The sequence below is a fragment of the Tursiops truncatus genome, chromosome 10, assembly GCF_011762595.2.
Source record: "Tursiops truncatus isolate mTurTru1 chromosome 10, mTurTru1.mat.Y, whole genome shotgun sequence".
Taxonomy (NCBI): domain Eukaryota; kingdom Metazoa; phylum Chordata; class Mammalia; order Artiodactyla; family Delphinidae; genus Tursiops; species Tursiops truncatus.
The window spans coordinates 7,179,761-7,204,403 of NC_047043.1; the positions used below are offsets into that span (position 1 = coordinate 7,179,761).

Sequence of the window (24,643 nt, forward strand, 5' to 3'; positions counted from 1 at the left end):
TATTTTTATTCCCATTTCACAGATGAGCCAACTGAGGCTCGGTTCCTCAGTGAGTCTTGTCAGCTCGGGAGCCTTGTGCTACCTACACTGATGCTTACAATGTTTGTCTTATTCCTTCAAATTAATAGTGTAAAAAGCAATTCTATATTTTCAAACAGTCCATCCTCATGTCTGGCATCTAATGCACCAGCACACAGTAAGGGTTCTGGGACTAACCCAGCCCCTTCCTTTCTTCTCCTTGGGCTGGAGTCCCCTGTCTTTATCAGTCTGGTGCTGATGCCCCAGAGAAAGCCAAGCTTATCCTCTCTCCTTCCAAAGGTGACTTGAAGATCTTGGACCCCCTCTTCTCATCCCTGCATCCAGGAACACTCTCTAATCTTACCTCCCCCTTCCTCTCTCGCCCAGCACTGTCTCCTCCAGATTCTCTTTGCTTGGTAAACACATACCCCTATATCCATAATCTATTCTCTTAACAACCTCCAACATTTCTTCTTACCTAAATCTGGGTTCTCACCTAAAATCAGTGTCCCTGGCTGCCTACAAATGTATATGCATACCGCACATAAAATACACACGTTAGTGACCTCTTGTCATGTAAGTCCTGAAAAGGTGAAGAATTATACCAAGGATCCACAGTAATGATCTGATAAAGAAGGATGGCATTCCATTTTACCCAGGACTAAGGGTGTCCATGTACCGACCACAACACAGTGCTTGGCTCATACTGAGTGCTTATTGGGTATTTGCTGAATGAATGAATGAAATCCTTTCTGTTTACTACACAAAGCTGAGTACCTAAAACCATCTCTAGAGGTGAAAAGCTGGACAGATAGGAGGAGATAGTGGTACGTGTGCAAAAAGACCAGCTTACCACATAAAGGCTTTCGTGGAAATACAGCCCCACATCATAAAAATTTCCATCATGCCTCACTGGGTGTGTTCTGGTCTTCAGCTGCTCCATCAGGCACCACGGCAAGACACGGCCACCTGGTCGACCAAGCAGGGACACTTTGAGGAAGTAGGAGCCTTGGGGAGCCTTGTTCTTGAGACCCCTTATGCATTTCATCTGTATTTGAAGAGGCTGAGGTGACCGACTCTGCTCAACCCAAAGAAAAGACAGGTTTCTTGAATTTCTTGAATGATGCAGGAACTGGGGAAAACCACACAATTAGCCACAGTGTGCTTCTCAGGGAGGGAAAAATAGACAATTATTTTTACTCAACCTGTAATTGTCAGGTATTAGCCGTGATAACAGAGGAGGACACACGACATGTAATTATGGGGTCAAAAGGCAAGCCTACCGATTATGCGAGGGAAAGTTGAGCCAGTTTTTAAGTGTGGTATGTTAATGATCTGTGACATCAGAAACCATTCATCTATTATAATAAGATAGAATGAACAGGAACCAACACTTCTAAAAACCACACAGTGGGCCTCTTAAGATACCTGGGATGGGTGAACATGGGCAGTAAGCTTGAAAAGTGACATCCCTTACCTCTCATTCTAATCACAGACCATGGACCCCATTGATTAGTGATGTGCAAAACAGGTCAGACTAACACCTCACCTGATCAAATACTTGTATTTAATTTGAACATGAGGTCACCTTGCCCCACAGGCTTCAAGTGAGATTCAAAAAATAAAGAAAGAAGAGCATTTCTATGTGCTTTAACCTAAAACTTGGCATAAATTGCATGTAACTGAAGTATATGATTGAAGAATATTTTACAGGACATTTGAATTTCTTTGCTTACCTTCAGCTGGGACAAATAGGCCATTCATTTTTGGTAAATGTTGAAAAGTAGGTACAAGTTGATAAGGTTTTTAGTAGACTATTGTTTCAGAATACACAAAAATTAAACTGGGATTATTAATAACTCAAATGTCAGAAAGTCATGTTTTCTACCCTAATAGTCTTCAGAATAATTTGACCTTGAAAAATTCTCTATTACATCATGCTTTAAACAAAATTAATGTCATTTTTGGAATCAGGTTACTCTCCTAACTACCTGTGTTGGTAGCACCACCCATTAATCTGCAGTTAACAGTAAGCCCTTTTTAATCCTGCCTAGACTTTACTTTGTGAGAGATAATATATATTTCCATATAGACAGTATGCTTCTGGGATCAAATCACAGTTAAACCAACAGTGAAAGTTGCTAAACTTCTTTTGTTTCTTCATACAACTCAGACTTAAACACTAATCAGAATAACAATTATTTTTTGGTTTAATTAGAAAATCTTAATTAACAATAGAGACTTAACCTTAGTATTTTGATTTCCAAAAATATTTTAAAACTTAACACCATGTGAATAAACAAGACAATCTCTTTAAACCTCAAGGCAGGATTACTGATGCAGGCAGACTGAGTTATTAAACACATTCAAAATTAAATGCCTCTATGAATTTTATACTGAGATATACTGTGATAGTTTTGCATGCCAAATGTGACATTTTGTATTTTAGATTCATCTTCTGCAGTAATTTTGGAAATGTCATACAAACAAAGGTTTTGTCATTTACCAATGGAATTACTATGCATGGCCCCTCAGCTATCTCTTTGCGGGCTCTTGTCGTTGTTTCCAGTCAGCAAGCCATAAAAAATCTTTATCTCTCTGAAACACAGCAATTTGGAAGATAATCGAATGGTGACTAGGGGGCAGAAAGGCCAGTCTGAGGAATTATACCACAATCTCTCCTGCATTTACAACCTTCCTCAGAGCAAGTGTCAGCCAAGTAGGGAAAGGAGATAGAAGATTCATCAAATCTCAAGCCTTGTCTCATTTGCATGGTGTCAAGTCTGCCCCATTGTCTAGTGAGAACCCAGCCTGGTTCCATGGACACCATTTTGAGGAATTCCAGTGGCTTCACACTGGAGCGTTTTAGCTGTTCAATTTTAGCCTAGAATTCTCAAAATTAGTTACTAAGACCTGATAGAACTCTGTTTCTCTAAAGGGTCCTATGGGAAGAAAAGCACAACAGGAAAGTGAGCCGATGAAATTGATCTTAGACTTAACTTATTACATCAGAGGAAAAAAGTCTCAAGAGCCTCACCTTCCAGCACAGCCAAGGCCATGCTGCTCCCTTTGATTGGTGGGTTACTTCTGTGAGGATATCAAGCTTGGCTACGCTGCCTTCTTTACAAACATTTAGGTCTGCAATTACTGGTTGACTTGGAGCTCTGCAGCAGGTATAGGAAGAGGGGAGATATAAGGAAGAGAAATTGACAATGCAGGATAATAAAAAGGTTTGCCTTTGGTACCACTGCACAATCTGATGTTTCCCTTTAATGTTTTCTCAGAATAACTGGGAGTTAGAGAAACACATCACAGATGCTGCAGTGGATTCAAGTCGGGAGGTGAGTAGTTTTTGAAATGAGACCCTATAAAGTGTGACTCACTATATGAGCTACTGATGTCCCAACAATTAAAATATGGCTTGTTTCAGAAATCAGAAGTTTGATAAAATATGTTACCACTTCATTTTCTACCACCGCCCTTTCAATCTTATAACTTGTTGGAGAAACTATGGGGAAAATTATTTAAATAGATGAATAGCTGATATGACATAATCGTTTTCTTTTTTTTTTTTAATGCAATGTCCAGAGATCAAGATCTATTTCTACCCTCAGAAAGTTCCCCAGGCTTTTTCCTCCTAATAACATTTACTAACTTGATCTGAGGTTCTTCTTTATCAACTCTTTTTTCTTTCTTCTCTCTTTTTTTTTTTTCCCCTTAGCTTCACAAGTCTTAACAGCCAGCATTCCCCTGCTTTTCCAAATTCATTCGAATTAAGAAGGATCTTGTATTTCACTTCTCCTGACTTAAGTCTAGTTCCAGCAGCAGGGACATCTGTGACAATGACAGTCCCCCCACCAGAGGAATGGCCTTTTTGGATCTCACAGCTGATTTAGTTTCCTGGGATAGAAATGATTCTCCTTAATTTAGTTAGAGCTACACTGACACAAGAGTTCATTAGGACACACATTTGCTGGCAATTCAATCTCAACTTAAATACACTTTGTTGTAAATTTTATTACTTTTAAACTACTGTATCTATTGTCTGTAATGGCCCTATTATACCGTTATGAAGGTAAACCGATTTCATTAGTAAACCTCAAACATGTTATGTAAACCACAGTGAGATGTTTTCCTCAGTTTCTTTCTTTGTTCCCTTGGCAAAAAATGTAAGGCACTCATGAAATATCCTAAAGACTTACTCTAAATAATTAGATGCTGAATTCATGATAATCATCCTACGAGGGGAAAAAAAAAAAAACAGCCTTCTCATTTGTAATTCCAGTTCTTTGTAATTAGAGGTTTTCTAAAAATACCTTCCCTAGTTAAAAAGGAATGCAATGCACATCAAAAGGTTAATACACAGCTTCAACATGATACTAGGTACCTAGAGATAAGTCTAGTGATTTGCGTCCCTTTGGAGCCATCATGCTCTAGACCAGGAGCCAAAGTAGACATCAGCTCACTTTTGAATTAGGACTTGTGGCATAGTATGCTTTTTTCTCCTTGTATACGGCACTTATTAATTTTGTAATTATATTAATATATGTGTATGTTTGTGCACTATATAAAACCTAATTTTATAAAAATCCCCCCACCAAAGTCACCCATTAGTCCACATCCCAGAGATAAACGGTGGTAAAATACTGAGGTCTATTCTTCACAGCTGGGTAGCTAGACATATTTTTTTTTCCCTTACAAAATGAGACTGATGCTGTAAGTATTTTGTAACCTGTATTTTCCACTTTGTGTATTATACATATTTTCCATGAGATTACTCTTTTTCTAAGTACAAATTTTTAGCAATGTCTTAGTATTTAATTTTAAGTGTCTACCATAACTTATTGAAATAATCCCTTGTTGTTGGATATTTAGGTTAGTTCCAATTTTCACGACTGTAAGTTAGCCTATAATTAACTCTCTCTCACGTATAATGTGACATCAACCACCCTGGTCATTATGGGATAAAGTCCTATCACTAGAAATGTTGGACAACAGCCAGGACATGGAAGCAACCTAAGTGTCCATCGACAGATGAATGGATAAAGAAGATGTGGCACATATATACAATGGAATATTACTCAGCCATAAAAAGAAACGAAATTGAGTGATTTGTAGTGCGGTGGATGGACTTAGAGACTGTCATACAGAGTGAAGTAAGTCAGAAAGAGAAAAACAAATACCGTATGCTAATACATATATATGGAATCCAAAAAAAAAAAAGTTCTGAAGAACCTAGGGGCAGGACAGGAATAAAGATGCAGACGTAGAGATGGACTTGAGGACACAGGGAGGGGGAAGGGTAAACTGGGACGAAGTGAGAGAGTGGCATGGACATATATACACTACCAAATGTAAAATAGATAGCTAGTGGGAAGCAGCCACAGAGCACAGGGAGATCAGCTCGGTGCTTTGTGACCACCTAGAGGGGTGGGATAGGGAGGGTGGGAGGGAGATGCAAGAGGGAGGGGATATGGGGATATATGTATATGTATAGCTGATTCACTTTGTTATAAAGCAGAAACTAACACACCATTGTAAAGCAATTATGCTCCAATAAAGATGTAAAAAAAGAAAAAAAAGAAATGCTGGGTGTGGGAGACATGTTAGTCTATACCTTATCGAGCATTGAAAGGACACCTCAGCAACATATAATCCTGACCACACAGCGTATTTTCCCAGGTACTGAACAGTGTTCACAGACAGGTCTCACTCCAGATGATACTTTATTTTCACTGCTAGTAGGATTAGCAGTTAAGTAGAATGGCGATGAATAAGCAGCACTGATGTATAACGAGGTTTCTCAACCTCTGCACTGTTGACATTTTGAACCATGTAATTCTTTGTTCTGGGGGCTGCCCGGTGCAGAATAGAATGTTTAGCAGGATCCCTGGCCTCTGCCCACTAGATGCCGTTAACAGCCTCCTCCCTAGGTCCAGTCACGACAATCAAAACTGTCTCCAGTCATTGCTAAATGTCCCCTGGGGGCAAAATTGATCCCTGCTGTGAACCACTGATGTACAGTATTAACTCATATTTATTTAGTGCTTAGCATGCTCAAAGCACTCTTTGAAATACATTATATTTATCATCTCATTTAACCCTTAAAATAATCCACCAAGGTATTATTATTCCTGCTTCACTGATGAAAAGTTGATGCTGAGTGAAGTTGAACATCTTGTTCTAGGTCACATAGTCAAACAGGGCGAAGCCCAAGATTCAAAGTGAGACCATCCAGCTTGAGAATCTCCTCTGAACCTACACCCACCACTCCCGCATCTCCTGTACTGCGATGGAGGGGCAGAAACTGCCACATCCCAGTCGTAGAAGTTCCTACACCGGATCAAGGATTTGGATATTCTCTGAGAGATATAAAGCCCCATCTGCAAACTATCCTATATAAATGAAAAGGCACAGATAAATCCCAGGAGGAAATGGGGTCATGGGTCTCACAAACCTGAACCTTCCGGGTGAATCAAACTAAGGGGTGCCTGTCACCTATAATTAGCCCATATTTAATCCATCACAAAACAAACAAAAAAATTAAATGTACCACTAAGGGAACGTACTTCTCAAATGTTTTGTCAGTCTTCAAACATGACATAGGAAGGTATTCACTGAGTCCTTCCCCTTCAAATTTTGAATCCTGCATAAAAGAAAACAGAGATGAAAAAAAATTATTCAAAATACATTTGAAACATCTATGTAAAAGTTGGCTTTTCTAAGACCGGGGTATGCTGACTCTTAAAAGGTAAAGGTTCTTAAAAAAAAAAAAAAAAAAAGGTTAAGGTTCCAAATAAGAACATGGGAATTACACCATTAGTAGCCACCTTATCATGGAATCTGAATTTTATCACCACACTTACTTACTTTTTGGCCAAGAAGGTAGAGGGAATAGTAAACGATACGAACAAAAGGAGAAATGCCTTGTGGATACCAACACAGCTTTCTTCGTCTTAGCAAGAATATTTCTTGCAAAGAATATTTCTCTATTCTTGCTCTCTCTCTCTCTCTCTCTCTCACACACACACACACACACACACACACACACACCCTATAACAGTACAGTTTAACAAAATGGAAATGGATATATGGCTGGATGTGTAGGATGATAGTGATGTTAATAATAATTGTGATCATATAATTTATCATCCAATCTGGGACATGTGGGGAGTTAAGGGGAAATTTTAATTATTCTAGGACAACAGGCATAATCCAGCACTATCCCTTGCAAACTATATATATAGTAATCCTATTAAAGCATTCCTCCAGATGTTCTGAAAGGGTATCATATAGGCAAATGTCAACATCTTTAGTGAAAGCGAATGATAAGAGAATGAGAGAGAGAGAGAGAGAGAGAGAGACAGAGACAGAGAGCTGATAATGGAAGCTGCAGCCCTTTATAACCTAATCTTGGAAATGACATACCATCACTTCTACTGTATGCTACTGGTCATACAGATCAATTCTGGTACAATTGTGGGAGGGAATTACAAAAAGATATGAATAAGAAGAGGCTGGAATCATGAGTCCATAGTAATTATGAAATCCAGACAAATGTTGGAAGTTCCTTGATTAAGTCTCAAGATCTGGGAGTAATTCTCTGTGGCTCTCAGCTGTGTCCTCTGGATTCTTGGTTCCATCTTCTGGATCTTCCTTTTTTCATGAAAGGTAGCACAAGTTTGCAGCGAAGTAGTTTTCTCACCCTTCTTCCTGCCAGCAGAATTTTAGAGTCCAGAGGCCTCTTTTTATTTTGTCCTCTCTCTGGTCTTTTCAATCAAAGCAGGCGATTTCTCTGCTTATGTAATTCCATTTAAGACTTTGTAAGTCTTTCATGACTCTTAGTGGATTCTACTGCATTAGACAAAAGCCAAACCCACAGATTTCTTCAGGAGAAGACCTTCTCTATCACAGGCTTCCACTGACAGGATGAGGGGCCATAATCTTAAATCCCCCAGAAATCCCGTTGCTTCATTCAGAGGAACTATAAGGCACACCCTTGATCCCTTTAGAATGCCTTTTGTCTGAGTGAATACTATTCTGAGGCATCACCTCTGACATTTCTGAAGTCTTAACAAAAGTTTTGACTGTCACATTCTTAGTTTCATCCTTGAGCCATATTTTCCTGGTACTTGATCTTTGCATGGAAGCCATTTCTTCATTTTATCACCACCTACCATCTTGCAAGGCTGAGAATTTCTAAAAAACAATCACGTCATGACTCATTTGGTTTAACAATCCTTCCTTTAGTTGATCTCTCTCTCCTCACATTTTAAAATAAGCAGCAAGGAGAAACCAGGTGTCACTGACAATCCTCTGGTTGGAAAGCTCCTGAGCTGGACCACCCATTTCATTAGGTATTTCTTCTACTTTCCACACAACTACAGGCAACAGTGTTGCTAAAGTCTCTGACACTCTGTAATAAAAATTTCCCTTCCTCCAGTTTCCAATAAGCCTTCACCTCACATCCTGCTCAAAGATCATGAGGCTTGTAGTAGCATCTTCTTCAAGGTCCTTTAGCCTTCTCTAACACTCAACTCCAAGTCCACTACACAGTTTCAGTGCACTCTCACACTTTAAGTTTTGTTACAGCAACATTCCACTTCCAGGTGCCAAAGTATGTATTAGTTATTTATGGCTCCATAACAAAATATCTAAAACTTAGCAACTAAAAACAACAAATATTTACTATTTCACACAATTTCTGAGGCTCAGAAGCCCAGAAGCCATTTAGCAGGGTTTTCCTGGTGCAGGGTCTCTCATGATACTGCAATCAAGCTTTCAGCTGGGTCTGCCATTGTCTCAGGGGTCAGCTGAGGCTGGAGAATCTGTCCCTAAGCTCAGTCATATGTGTGTTGGCAGGTCTCAGTTTCTTGCTAACTGTTGGTCAGAGGCTCCACACATATCCATGAAAAGGTACAGGAAATTCGAAAGATTGCAACATATTGGTATAGAGGAGAAAAATTTGCCAGGGTCATATGCCAGCAATAGATGTCGTGTTGGCTTGTTGATATTGTGTTTGGCTTGGATAAAATAATTTCTTAATGCAACTCTGCCAAGAGGGTTTCTAAAAGAGGTATATGAGATCCATTAAAATAACAGATATTTTCAAGTTTATTACATCCTAATTCAAGTGAGAGTTCATAAAAGCAATGCTAATCTACACTTATTGAGCACTTATACCATTCTAAGCAATGTACTTTATTCAGTCTCTCATTCTACAAGCATTTGTTGTGGGTTTGCTTTATGCCAGACACTGTGCTAGAAGCCAGGAATACAGTGGTAAACACACACACACACACACACACACACACACACACACACACACACACACACACACTGGAATACTATATCTGACATTATAAAACCTTGTATCTGATAGATATAATAAATAGAAAACAAATGAGAAATGAATAAAACAATGGCAAGTATGGTAAGCACAACGGAGGAAATACTCCAAGGGATACCATAAAGAACAGTTTTAGGGGACACAGTCGTAGGAAGGTGGTCATGGAGACAGTGATTTTTAAAATGAGATCTGAGAGGGAGGGAAATAATTTTAGTCATGCAGAGATTAGGAGAAATTGATCATTGCAGGCAGAGAGAGCAGCATGTGCAAAGGTCCTGAGGTAGGACATGGTTTTGGTATTTTAAAAATACTGAAAGCAAACCCCAAGTCTACAGCTGCTCCTAGAAATGAACCTACCTAAGGAGACAAAAGACCTGTATGCAGAAAACTATAAGACACCGATGAAAGAAATTAAAGAAGATACAAACAGATGGAGAGATATACCATATTCTTGGATTGGAAGAATCAGCACTGTGAAAATGACTCTACTACCCAAAGCAATCTACAGATTCAATGCAATCCCTATCAAACTACAAATGGCATTTTTCACAGAACTAGAACAAAAAAATTCACAATTTGTATGGAAACACAAAAGATCCCGAATAGCCAAAGCAATCTTGAGAAAGAAAAACGGAGCTGGAGGAATCAGGCTCCTGGACTTCAGACTATACTACAAAGCTACAGTTATCAAGACAGTATGGTACTGGCACAAAAACAGAAATATATATCAATGGAACCGGATAGAAAGCTCAGAGATAAAGCCATGCACATACGGTTACCTTATTTTTGATCAAGGAAGCAGGAATATACAATGGAGAAAAGACAGCCTCTTCAATAAGTGCTTCTGGGAAAACTGGACAGCTACATGTAAAAGAATGAAATTAGAACACTCCTAACACCATACACAAAAATAAACTCAAAATGGATTAAAGACCTAAATGTAAGGCCAGACACTATCAAACTCTTAGAGGAAAACATAGGCAGAACACTCTATAACATAAATCACAGCAAGATTCTTCTTGACCCACCTCCTAGAGAAATGGAAGTAAAAACGAAAATAAACAAATGGGACCTAATGAAATTTACAAGCTTTTACACAGCAAAGGAAAACATAAACAAGACGAAAAGACAGCCCCCAGAATGGGAGAAAATATTTGCAAATGTAGCAACTGACAAAGGATTAATCTCCAAAATTTACAAGCAGCTCATGCAGCTCAATATCAAAAAAACAAACAACCCAATCCAAAAATGGGCAGAAGACCTAAACAGACATTTCTCCGAAGAAGATATACAGATAGCCAACAAACACATGAAAGAATGCTCAACATCACTAATCATTAGAGAAATGTAAATCAAAACTACAATGAGGTTTCACCTCACACCAGTCAGAATGGCCATCATCAAAAAAATCTACAAACAATAAATGCTGGAGAAGGTGTGGAGAAAAGGGAACACTCTTGCACTCTTGGTGGGAATGTAAATTGATACAATCACTACGGAGAACAGTATGGAGGTTCCTTAAAATACTAAAAATAGAACTACCATACAACCCAACAATCCCACTACTAGGCATATACCCTGAGAAAACCATAATTCAAAAAGAGTCATATACCACAATGTTTATTGCAGCACTATTTACAATAGCCAGGACGTGGAAGCAACCTAAGTGTCCATCGACAGATGAATGGATAAAGAAGATGTGGCACATATATACAATGGAATATTACTCAGCCATAAAAAGAAATGAAGTTGAGTTATTTGTAGGGAGGTGGATGGACCTAGAGTCTGTCATACAGAGTGAAGTAAGTCAGAAAGAGGAAAACAAATACCGTATGCTAACATATATATATGGAATCTAAAAAAAAAAGATGGTTCTGAGGAACCTAAGTGCAGGACAGGAATAAAGATGCAGACGTAGAGAATGGACTTGAGGACATGGGAAGGGAAAAGGGTAAGCTGGGACGAAGTGAGATAGTGGCATGGACTAATATATACTACCAAATGTAAAATAAATAGCTTGTGGGAAGCAGCCGCATAGCACAGGGAGATCAGCTCGGTGCTTTGCGTCCACCTAGAGCGGTAGGATAGGGAGGGTGGGATGGAGACGTGAGAGGGAGGGGATATGGGGATATATGTATGCATATAGCTGATTCACTTCGTTATACAGCAGAAACTAATACATCATTGCAAAGCAATTATACTCCAATAAAGCTGTTTAAAAAAGAATAAGTGAATGGACAAAATACTGTGATATAGCCATACAATGGAATATTTTTCTGCAATAAAAAGGAATAAACTATCAAAAAAAAATACTGAAGGAAGATCCCCGTGACTTAAGTACAACTACCAGAAGAGGATATTGGGAAACTGGATTAGAAACATAAGCAGGAACTAAATCCTGCTAAACCTAGAGGTAATGTTAACAAATCTACATGTTATATGCAATTGGGAAGCCAGTAAAGGGTTTAAGCAAATGAATGATATTGTCTGATTTAAATACAACACGATGAAATTTTGAAAATATTAAATGCATGTTTATGCATTCCTCTATCCTATAACTCATGTTTCTCAGCAAAATTCATCTGTTGTGGCTTCGAAAATTGGGGAGGGAAAATGCCTCCTCAGTGTGGAAAGCATTAGAAAGAAGTCATAATTAAAAAGCAAGAGGAAGCGGGGAACCTCCCCCCCCGCTTTTTCCTCCCAGTGGACTGTGAATTGGAAAGGAGGTAAAAGTGAGAGAAGCAGGCAGTCGAGTGTACGTGTGTCATGGCTTTCTCTCTCCTTAACACTTCCTCTCCAAGGCAGAAATTCTGCAGGAGATGAAGGAGTGCGAGATAGTTTGAGGAGGAATTCAGGAACAGATAGGTTATGCCGGGTTGCCAATTGAAACTGAGAAGAGACCACGTTCCATAATATCCCACGTACCATCATGGCGGGTGTGATGTTACTGCGTCAGAGTAAAAGAGGTGCTTTGTTGTCTTTAAGCACAGAGAAAGCCCAAGTTTAGGGTCTGTATCAGTGAGGCTCCTGGGAGAAACAAATATACTCTCAAAATTAGATGATTTGAAGGGGAAAGAAGTATTTACAAGGGCATTATTACAATGCTGTGGATTCAGAGACAGGCTGTTAGCACCACTAGGCTTGATGGGATGAGAAGACAGAGAAGTCACCAGACCCTCCAAAGAGGGAGTCATGTAGAGTCACCTATTTTGTGTATAACAGTGACCCTGGGTGGAGGGAGAGATAGAGCCAGCTCAACGCAGGCTCAACTTCACAGGGAGAGAGGAACTAGTCCCGGGACTTCTATCTTCCCTTCCTCCTATCCCTTAGCAAGACTTCCCATTGACGGAAAGCAACCGGAAGCCAGAGGGCACAGGAGCCCTCACATTTCAGCCTCGTGTGGCAGAGAACACCATGGATTTAGGCTAGTAAGCTTACCAAGGAGCAAAGGGTACATGGAGAACAAGCAGTAGGGTGAACCGTTCAACGAAGCTATAAAGTTTCACTGATGAATTGGACGAGGAAGACATCAGCGCCTCTGGCCGCCACCAAGAGGATGGAACTTAGGTGACGAGAATTAAAGCCACTGAAAGACACTTTTAAGCCCTTTTGTATGCATCATGTCATTTAATCCTTACAATAGTTTTATGATGCATACACTGATAGTGTCATACTTATTTTACAGATGGGCAAATTGAGGCTTAGAGATCTCAGTGCACTTGCCCAAGCTTACAGTATGTGGTGGAGCCTGGAGCAGGCTCTCTGTGGTTCCAAAGCTCAATTCTTGACCTGTGTAACTGGTCCTTTGTACCATCAGATTGCCTTCCTGGAGGGTACATGCACAGAGTGACATTTTTTTCAATCACTTGACCCTATATATTTTATTTTCTGTTACTAGCTCATGAAAACAATTAAGGTTTAGATCAATGGATCTATGTGGTCCTTTGGAAATGAACAGAAAGGGCCAAAGAGCAAAACTTTATTAAATCTTACAAAATTTCCCTCTGCACCAACCACTTTTCAAAAAAGATCAAACAGAGCGAATGTGGTTTGCAAAGAGAATGTACTCCCTCATAAAGCCAGCTATTTTCAAATCTTCTCAGGTACTTGAGAAGCATCAATTATTTATTAACAGTGAACTAATTAAAATTTATCTCTTCATTAAAGGAGATTTTATCACAAATTTTATTATGTAACAATTACTTCATGCAGCTTTAGTCATATTTCATCAGTTATATAAAAATAATTCTTCTTTTGTATAAAAATTTACTTTGGAATATTTCACAACCCAGACTTTCCACCATATCCTATTAGTCTGAATAAGTGATGGTTTGCTATAACTGGGGATTACATGGGGAATACTTTGACAAAAATTATCAGTTTGATAAATGAAAAATTGAGATGGCAATGTTTTACTTATTTGCATAACAATCCAAACAAAATTCAAAAAATCTCTAACTAGCTATCACTAAATAATTTAAGTATTGATTTTCCAGAATTATCTCTTTAGATATCCCTACCCCAGACAAACTTTTCTAACAGAAGTATGCAAAAAAAAAAAGATTCAAGACAGGCAAGATTTTTCTAGATCTTTGTTTCTTCAAAACAACAAAACAGGATAGTCACTCCATATGCTGCTGGATTTTCCATAAATATGTATACATCCTTGAAAACTATTTCTGGTTCCTTAATTCTTTTTTTTTTTTTTGACGAGTAATAAAAGTCACCAAAGAACCAGTTTGATTCTGCAAACTGGGTAGATGCCTATTTTTCATTTTATCTACTACTGAATTCTGTACTTGGGTGTTAATATTCAAACTCATGGTCTTGCCTGTGATAGTGGCTAGTGTAAGGAAGAGGGGAGAAATGAAAGACATAATTAAATTTTAGTCAATATTTATTGAGTGTGTATAACATGCTTGACACTAATCTAAGACTTTATAAGTAAGAATCCACTGAATCCTCACACTAACTATTTCAAGTAGATACTACTATTATCCCCACTTTACAAGTGAGAAAATTGAGTAACAGCAAGGTTAGATCAAGCCTAGAGAATTGGCCTCTAGAACATATGTTCCCAATTCCTACACTAATGTATTCTGAGATTTATAGTGTGTGATTATATTTTAGATGATTTGAATTAACTCTATTTATTCAAAAACAGTGGTTAGTAGGCAAACATACCATATGGGAAATCATTCCACACTGCAATTACATATTTAGAAATAACAACAATCTAAGTCTATACGGAAAATCATCTCTACACTGGAATTCTATATATCAAATTTAGAAAACCTCAGTCAATATCAAACAATAATATTAACATTGCCTTTAAATTAAATGTCAAGTCTTCAAATTTCTTCTAAAAACTTTCCTGAGCCACACCAACAAGCATTATAAGCAAATATATTTAAGTAAAATCTTGCATGAAAATGTATGCCATTCTACATTTCTATGTAGAAATGCTTTATCTAGTGATTTGACTATTTTAATTTTCAGTTTAAGTACACAAGTACCAGCAACTTTGACACTTGTCAATCTTAAACATATACAACAAGAATATGCATCCATGATATAACTAATAATTCTACTAGGATGATTGAAAATGTAAATATGTCACTGAAAAAAAAGAAACCCAACGTTTAAAATTATTGGTAAAACGAGAATTATTCTTAGAAGGGCAAAACCTTATTAAAACAATTCACTTTAAATATATCATCTATATTACATGATTAACAGCATTCATAAAGTGACTTAGATTGAAGAATTACCCTGATAGGCATCAAGGTGAATAATATGCAATAATGTCTTGAAAACACTTAGTTTTATCTCACCACATGAAATCCGTAAGAATGTTCAGGTATTTTAAACTCTATATTATGTTTCTCAAATACCAGAGTGAGAAGTGAAGACACACTATGGTCAATGAAGAATCCCCTCAAATTCCTTCTCCATATATAGATCATCCCTGAGGGGCTTAACACACTGTGATGTCAAATTCCTTCAACATATTAGCTACACAGTTATTTTGTTTTTTTGACCTTCTCTGCTATTTTAAAAGACAGAAAACATCAAAAACTCTAAAATGAAATAAAACATAAAAAATCTGTAGGCCCCAGTGCTAGAAATGAAGATCATGTTCAAGTTTTCACCATGAACAATGAAAGTTACCTTTAATTTGCTGTTTCATTCTCCACTCCCTTTTACTCAGAGTGCTTGGGAATCACATCAGGACCTTATAAGAATGGGTTTTCTATGAATATGTAGTGGAAGGTAGAAAAAAAGACACGGGTTGAGGAAGTATACAGTATGATTCTAAGAAACATAAAATGAATATAAAACAAGTATTTGGGATGAGCCGGAGTAGAGAAGGTATAAGACCTAAGGAATCATGAGTACACCACTTTATAAATTCATGAAAGATTCCATAAGTGACAAATTCCTTGAATTCATTTAATTTTAAACAATTTTTAATGACTGCTTTTTTGAGATACACCTAAGAGCTGAGAGGAAAAAATGTTTCTGATGTTAAATACAAAATCGTGCTTTGTGCCTCTCAACTAGAGGAAAGTAGCTACCATTGACCTAATACCATTAAAATTGTTTCTACAGGTTTCTTGCCTTTTTTTTTGTAGACACTGTATTTTAGACTAACAAAACACCACAGTTGGTCAAGAGAAGCTGTATGTTATGGAAGAATGACACCTAATAGATTTAGATTAAATGGTATAATAAAGCCGTAATTTTGCAATCCTTAATAAAATTATTGCTACAGGCAAGGATTACCAATTGACATAATAACCTTAAAAAGTGAATGGCTGGGAGTTCCCTGGTGGCCTAGTAGTTAGGATTCTGGGCTTTCATTGCCATGGCCTGCGTTCAGTCCCCGGTCGGCGAACTGAGATCTCGCAAGCTGCACGGTGCGGCAAAAAAAAAAAAAAATAGTGAATGGTTGATGAGGAAGTGGATATTGTTTGATACCAAAAGTAATATGACACGGATTATTTTTTTTTTGTCTCAAGGGGGAAGCAATAGATGAATCAAGCTACCATCACCCTAATCCAATGATCAATTTTAGCATCGTAAATGGCAACAGATATTAATCATATCTTGATGGAACACACAGTATTGTCTCCGATGTATTCCAACCAAAGATATTTATCTTGAATCTAATCATCCTTTTTAGGTCAATTTTCATATTATTGGAGGTACAGGGAATAAGAGAACAGGTTAACGTCACCGGGAGGAGACAATGGGAAAAATTTGTCTACAGAATGTCTATGGTGCACCTGACCCAGTCAATGTCAGGTTTTGACTTACAGAAGACCAGATGCAATGTACGGTCCTGATTGGGTCCTGGTTTAGACAAACACGTAGTAAAGGACATTTTGGGAACAGCAGGTGAAATTTAAGTATAGACTGAACATTAGATAAAATTAAGGAACTTCTATAAACTTTATTAGCTATGTTGTTGATTTTGGCTATGTTCTTATTTTTAACAGCATAATGAAGGTTAAATTTTTCTAACCAACTCTGCATGCCTCTTACAAAAAAACACAGTCATTCATGAACTCCCCCTCTTCTGAGGTGTGTCCACTGAGATGTCCAGTCATTTCTTATAATGAAGCTGCCAACAGAAAATGGCCTTTGGTAAGGGACTGGTACCCATAGTGCCCTGCTTCACCGGGTACTGCTAGAACTAGTCAGGGGAATTGGAACCATGAGAAGAAGTTTACATATTTTACTTCTGACTTAATCTTTTAAAATATTAAAAAATGAGTTTGAGGTTGTCAGAGTGGAATGTTGGGTCAAGGAGTCCCAAACAACATAACTTCTTGATTGTTACCCTAAGTTCAGCATCTTTAAGCATAATTCCTTAAAGGCATAATTCCTGTTTTTTCTATTTCTCTAAAATAGTCCTGCTTCATTAGTTCTCTTTATTGAGCTGATCCAAGAGAGGACAAATATAGCTGGAAAACCTGTTAGTCCACTTAAGAACATGTTTTTAAAATACAAATTTTAAGAGGGAGGGATTAGACACCAGAGTCTCCTATGCATGCTCTCTGTTTGAACCTTCTTCATAGATATTCTCTACCTGTGAAAGAAAAAGTTAAACAGAAGTAAACTAATTATCATAGTGGTCACAGTAATTCTCTAAAAGCTCTTCATCATCTTAGCAAATTTGTTATACCTGTGAAGCCTTATTGAACAGTAAAATAGGATGGAGTCATAGCTAATAATTTTTTTTATCCTAAACTAAAAAATACATATATATCAGATTCAGTGCTTCAGGTTCTTTTCAGAAAACCTGAAAGCCTGTAATACATCTTTTACATTATATATATACATATATATTAAAGTTGGAAAGGATTTTAAATATGAATTATTCACTTCATTGTATAAATTTTCTTCTTTCATATTCACAAAATCTCAAAGTTGATGATGTGAATTTTAGCCCACACAAATTACCTTAGGGATATTGGAGCTAAGAAGATGTAGCAGCAAGAGGAAACAAAATACATTTTAGATATCAAAAAGCCATTTACTAGGTGGTTTTTTCACTACCAAAAAATATATTTTCTGAAATGAAGCTACTCAATGAAAAGGAGGAACGAGTGTTTTGGGAAGCTTGTTTTAATATTTATAAATTTATAATTTTCTCTGCTAGAATTATATTTGTGGGGATTTTCAAACATATGGGTTCTTTTTTTTTTAATTTATTTTATTTTATTTTTGGCTGCATTGGCTTTCTCTACTTGCAGAGAGCGGGGCTGCTCTTCCTTGTGGTGCACGGGCTTCTCACTGCAGTGGCTTCTCTTGTTGCGGAGCACGGGCTCTAGGCGCATGGGCTTCAGTGGTTGTGGCATGCGGGGTCAGTAGTTGTGGCTCACGAGCTCTAGAGCGCAGGCTCAGTAGTTGTGGCTCACGGGCTTAGTTGCTCCGCGGCACATGGGATCTTCCCAGACCAGGGATCGAACCCGTGTCCCCTGCATTGGCAGGCAGATTCCCAACCACTGAACCACGAGGGAAGCCCCAAACATATGGGTTCTTTTTTTTGACACCATATCTGTCTCTCCCTTTGCGCTGAGGTCATTCATCTTAAGGCTTCCTTAATATTGTATACTACTTTCATTAACAATTCTTTCAGGAAGGAGTTGCTATTCACTGAGGATGAGCAGGCTGATAGTTCAACTTGGATGGCATGTTTATTGAGGGCTTTGTCATAGAAAAGGAGAATCATTGGGAAGCTTCAAGTATGGAGAGATTTTAAGTGAAATAATAGAACTAAAACATGGAGCAAGATGAACAGAGGAGTGAAAACAGATTATTTGAAATCATAGATGGAGATGATTTCTAAATTATATTATAGAACCAGGTAAAATCTTAAAAGGACCCTGTGGCATCTACACCAAATAAATGAGAATCACTTTTAACAATGGTGACATATTTTATACATACATACACACAAACACACATATATGTTCTGGTCTTTCAGTGTCTTCATTTCACACAAAAATGACATTTACATTTTAGGTACTTGGTAAATGTTTCTTTTGTATTGTTAACATATATTTCTGAGTCCCTACTACATAGACAATACAAGAAAAAACCCTTGTCCATAAGAAAATTGTGAGTAAGTTTGAAACAAAATACATTTAATCTGCAGCACAGGATTAAGTGATGAATGAGTAAAAAGAAGTCAACAGATAAAATGGGGAATTCCTGACTGGACTTGTTTTTATATGGATAATAAGAGTACTGGATTGTTATTATATGATTTAATAGCTAATATTTTTATTATTTTAATACCATTTATTGGATCGGGCTCTTTAATTACACACAATAGTTGTGGCAACATTATTTGATAAGAATTATTATCCCCATTTTACTGAAAATTGGTAACCTGAGAGCTTAATTGAGTTGTCTGAGACCACATGTCATAAGATTTAGAGTCTATTTGAATCCATTATTCTCTGACTGTGAAACACAAGTTCATCACTACGCCATGATATTTCCCTCAAAAAATAATTACCTGAGCAGGAAACACCTACAAAAAGCTATTTAAGGTTTTTGACTGAGGAAATGAAATGCTCATCGTTACACCTTAAACACTAATTCTGGAATGGATTGGCACAAAGACAGAACAGAGGCAGGGAGAGCTGCTAAGATTTTGTTAAAGTAGTTTATGCTTGATACCTGTTACCTGGTAGGCATTCAACTCCCTCAGAAAGAGACATTTTGTTAACATTTGCACTGTTAATATTTACACTGTTCAGCAATAAAACACTTTTACATTTATTTAAAAGCACTGTAGTTATGCTGCAATTTGCTTTCCTTTAATCACCTGTGGGGGAAAAAACTGAAAAGACCAGATATTTACATGTCTCTCTTTTGGTTAAGATTTTTAGAAAAACAGTATCTTCTGAGGTGATTTCAGGGGGATTCCAAACTGCCTATGCATGTGTTTCAGATCAGAATCCACACCCTTCCTCCGCCACCTGCCCCACCCTTTCTCATTCTTAAAATTCTTCCTTCTGCATTTCTAATTCCCAGCAGCCACCACTCAGTCCTTCAACAATTATATATTAACGACAAAAATGACACTAATCCAAATCACTCAAAATGTTTATAGGTAGCGATGATCATTACACACGCTAAGAGAAGTCAAATGGCATTTTCAGGGAGAAAGAAGAAAGTGAAGGCCAGGAATAGGAACGTGACCCAGAGGAAAGCTGAAAAGCTACTTTAATGACAAAGTGGAGATATATATCTTCAGTCCTTAGAGAAAACCGGAAGATGAGTACGATCGTTCCTGGACGGTGAGTGTACAGAGCCCTTGTGCCAGGGAAAAGCCATCCCCACCACCAGGCTGGACACGTGATCCTGGATGGAGCCCCATTAGCATGATCTCAGGTTGTAACCCAGTGAGGAGCTCATGAATTGAACACGTGACCTATGAAATCCAATCAGAATGCAGTACGGGACATTTGAAACTTAAGAAAAAGCATCACATGGATTTTAGCAACCTAAAATCATTCATTTATGTCATCATTCGTTTACAATTTCAGTGCCTGTCCACTGTTTGACAATGTACTAAGTGCTAAATAACATTGGAATATGACCCGGAAGAAAACAGATTAAAACTGACGTTGAGAAGACTTACCAAAGGTCCCAGATGGCTCTAATATTGTGATTTCTCTTGACTTAACTGCACTGGGGCAATAATTAGAGGATGCATTCTTCTACAAGAAAATAAATCCATGCTCTACACAGTCACATGCCCCAGGTTCTACAGCTCTGGCCTTATTTTATTTCTCCTGTTTTTTTAACCTTCACAGCAGATTCCATATGCCTAATTTTAAGTTTCCACCATTTATTTCATTTTTTAAAAATCTTCCAAAATTTGCTACATATTTTGGAAACCAAAGAATATTTGACAAACTACCTTTAGTTTATCTTTAATATAAAGTATATAGATACATATTAATTGATTGATAATTAATTAATTAATAATGTATATAAATAATACAAACTCCTTAATATATCCCTCCAGACCACTAGATGAAGTTTTGTCCCAATGGGTGCACTTGTGAATGACTACTCATTAACTTTCAGCATGATGTTCTGTTTTCCCGTAAAGCTTCACATTTCCTTAAACTTTGCATACCTGGTTGTGTGTATTTGAATAATTTAAACCAAAGGCATTAAAACAAAATTAACATGCAAAATGCATTGCAATGCATTCTTTTGGTTCCAATCCATTATGTAATCATCTCAGATCTAGGACCATAGAATCACAGAAAATGGAATGTCCACATTTGTATTTTTACAAAAATAATTAATTCAACTTCACTGATCATCCTCTTGGGACACTGAGTGCATTAACATTTTAAACAATAATTCAAATCTCCCACCTCATTCATCTTTGTTTGTTGAACTGTCAGAAGTTTCACTTGGTAGAAACTGGAGTTTGTCAGATGTTCTACTATTCTGCTTTATCTCAATATGACTTTGTCTCTTCTCTTAAATTTCTCTAGCAACTAGCTGAGATTAGTTCTATTGCTTCATAGTATGGGCATGGCTAGGTCAATTCGGTTCAAATTCCAGTCTGCTCTTATTAGTTGTGTGACCTTAGGCAATTACTTAAGATCTCTGAGTCTTAGTTTCCTCATCTGTAAAGTGCAAGTGATAATATTTATCTATTTTATAATGTGAGCAATAAATCAGTTAAGATATATAAAGTACTTGGAATACGTCATGACAGTTAGTAAATAATAAAATATCCATGTCTAATTTAATTATTCATCATCACAATTATTATGTTACACCACAGTGATACTGGACTCTGTAAATATATATTTGCATATAACTATATATACATATATAAATATATATATGTATCAGCCTTTTTTGTTACTCTATCATTTGTTTTCCTTGTTTTCGTCTGGTAAGATGAGTCCAGGGATATGAATGCATGAATGAATGAATGAAGCCTTTCCTACCCACCACAATGCTGGCTGAACATCTTTCATGCTTGTCCACTTGTCCCTTCCGGGCTACTCCTGGCTAAGGAAGTAGTCAGGAGCTGTTCAGCATTTGGCAGGGTCGTCTACATGAAAAATGACAAACTGCTGAGGAAACAGATCTAAATGGGGACATCCTAGGAATCTAGCAGCCTTAGATAAAGAGAAAGGAGAAATTGTCTGGTTCTACAAAATTCATATTCACCAAAATACCAGCTCTTTTCAGAAATCTCTGTCAAGGTCACAACCATTCATCCAGAATCCTTAAGGCATTTTACTTCCCAGAACTAATCATATGCTTATGATGACCAGGGCACTCTATGAAGGGTTTACCTGAATTATCCCTCTTATTTTCTGTTTTCATATAAACCTCACATCAGTCTTGGATATGGGGACTATTATTATTCCCGTTTCACAGACTGAAACGGAAAACTGAGTCATAGAGACGTCAACTTGCTCAAGGTCACACAGTAGGAAATGGTATCTCTGAGATTCAAACTCCAGTCTCTCTGTCCCCAGAGCCTGTGCTCTCACCTACATGGCACACCCCGACTTACTGTTCTATGTCATACAACCAAACGTCATTTCTAAGAACTCCACCTAACGGACAGTTAGGTGAATCCAGAGGTTAAACTTTAAAAATGAAACTAACACAATGATAATAACTGACCTTTATGTAGCGCTTTATATTATTAAAAAACACTTTCAGATGCTAGTTCACGTTTGTCTTTCTCAACATTATGAAGTAAGAAGGCGAGGGTCGTTCCCATTGTTTTACAGATAACACTGAGCTACAGAGCATCGTCAAACAATGGGCTGTGCTTCAGACCATGCAAGTGGAACATGGCATAGCAGGATTCCCAGTCAAGCACGTTCTTTTGTGACTTGGTAAATTTTTTTTCTTATGTTTTTATCACATGGCACAGAGCCCACTTGTCTGGCTTACAGTTTTGAAAACAATAGGTTAAACGTCTTTGCCTGTTTTACCTAAAGATATTATGACTGATTCCCACAGGCTTTCCTATTGTTCTGGTTAATTCACATCTTTTTTCAATCTAGAAACACTAGGACAGCCTCACAGAGACCAGCCATTCCCTCCCAGGAACCAAGCCTGGGATGCCTGATTTATCGCTGCCTCAGGTGGTACACTAAGGATGGATAAAGACAGGACAACAACATCACCCAAGGAAACAGACCACGCAAGAACTAACGTTCACAGTTCACCTGTATAGGTGTGTTGTAAAAAAATTAACTCATTGCCAAAGTCACGAGGCTCGTAATTCATGTGCCTGATTACTCTATTGGTTTCATAAATGCACCAAGACATAAAGTAAAGCAACATGTAAAGAGCAAGAAAAGTGCCTGTCCCATCGAGTCAGCGGCTACTGTGTTACTGCTGACACGTCCTTGACTCTTCTCTCTGCTCTGTAATTCCCTGCACTTTCCTTTACCTACACTGCCTCCAGGTGTTGATCTGACCTAGACCGTCCAAAGCCTTCTGGCAAGCTTTAAAATCAGCTAAACTTCCCCCTGTTGTCTGAACTATGAGATTTCCTCATAGTTGCTTACCTTCAACCCTTGGTGTATAGCTAGTCGACCTCAACAACAACAACGTCTCCAGCTATTTTTCTCCAATACTTTATTCATTACCTCTTTGACAATGGAAATGGAAAATAAAAATAGAAAAATTATGTTCCAAACATCATCTGCTCCCCCATCACTGCCTTCCTAAGTGTGCTTCCTCCCAGTCAAGGAAAAGTAACTGTGATAAATAATAAGTAATCCAACCCCACAGGCTTTCCTACGTCGCTACCAGTTCCTAGTTTACTATGTTATAACCTGGTTTGAACTCATGCTCTTTTCTTTGTACTTTTTTGAGCTTTTATTGTATACCAGACAATTTCCTAGATGCTGAGGTACTCAGTAGAAAAAGTAAAGTTCCCCGTTTAGGAGTGTATCATTTATGAAATTCTTATCTGGAAGCCAACAGATAATTAAGAGCTAGAGTGGAGATTTCTCCAAACTCGGTTAGAACTAAAGGACCACCTGACTTTCTCTGGGAGACGTCAATAGGTAAAGGTTTCAGGAAAAGGGGACAACATGTCAAGGGCAAGGAGGCTTATTCCTACAACCATGAAAGATTTGATAATCGCTAGAGTATGAAGGGTGAGGGGCAGAAATGTATGAGGTCAACTTGGAAAAATTGACAAGGGTGAGAGAACAAAAGGTCAATATATAGTTCACTGAATATATTTCAATGTAATTTTGTTTGACCTTTCTTTCCCTCTTTCAAAACTATTCAGTGTCTCTTCTGTGCTAGGCATTATAGATAATGGGGAAGCAGTTACAGATTTCAAACAGGAAGCAATCAGATCAGATTGTCATAGCAGCAGGCTGATGACACCGCAGAGAGATGGGTGAAGCAGGTATAGTGCAGTGCAAGGTGGCAGGGCTGTCACTTTAGGGATGTGGCCATGGGGCTGGAGAGGAGGAGTGAGATTACAGAAATGCATGGGAGGTGAATGAATAGGACTGGACGGCTGATGTGACTAAGGACAAGGCAGAAATTGAGGGTGACTTCCAGGTTTCTAGTTTGGATAACCACATAGAAAATGGAGTAATTTTCAATGAGATAACGAATTCAAGAGGAGGAGGTTGGAGGGGGGAGGGGGGAAATAAAAAACAGGGGAAACCAGTGATGGCGTCGTGAAGGCAGTTTCGTACACAGCTCTAGAGAGCAGGACAGCGATCT

General features: G+C 37.9%; 1 protein-coding gene across 1 annotated transcript in view; it reads right to left on the minus strand.

Annotated features, from left to right (window-relative positions):
- The window catches only part of LOC101338462 (uncharacterized), a gene marked incomplete at its 5' end in the record, with an annotated part of 197,001 nt that overhangs the window by 133,126 nt on the left and 39,232 nt on the right, over positions 1-24,643 (minus strand). Inside the window, one exon of the mRNA XM_033863641.1 lies at positions 872-1,150. Within this exon, the coding sequence (XP_033719532.1) occupies positions 872-1,150 (279 nt within the window). The remainder of the gene's footprint in view (positions 1-871; positions 1,151-24,643) is intronic.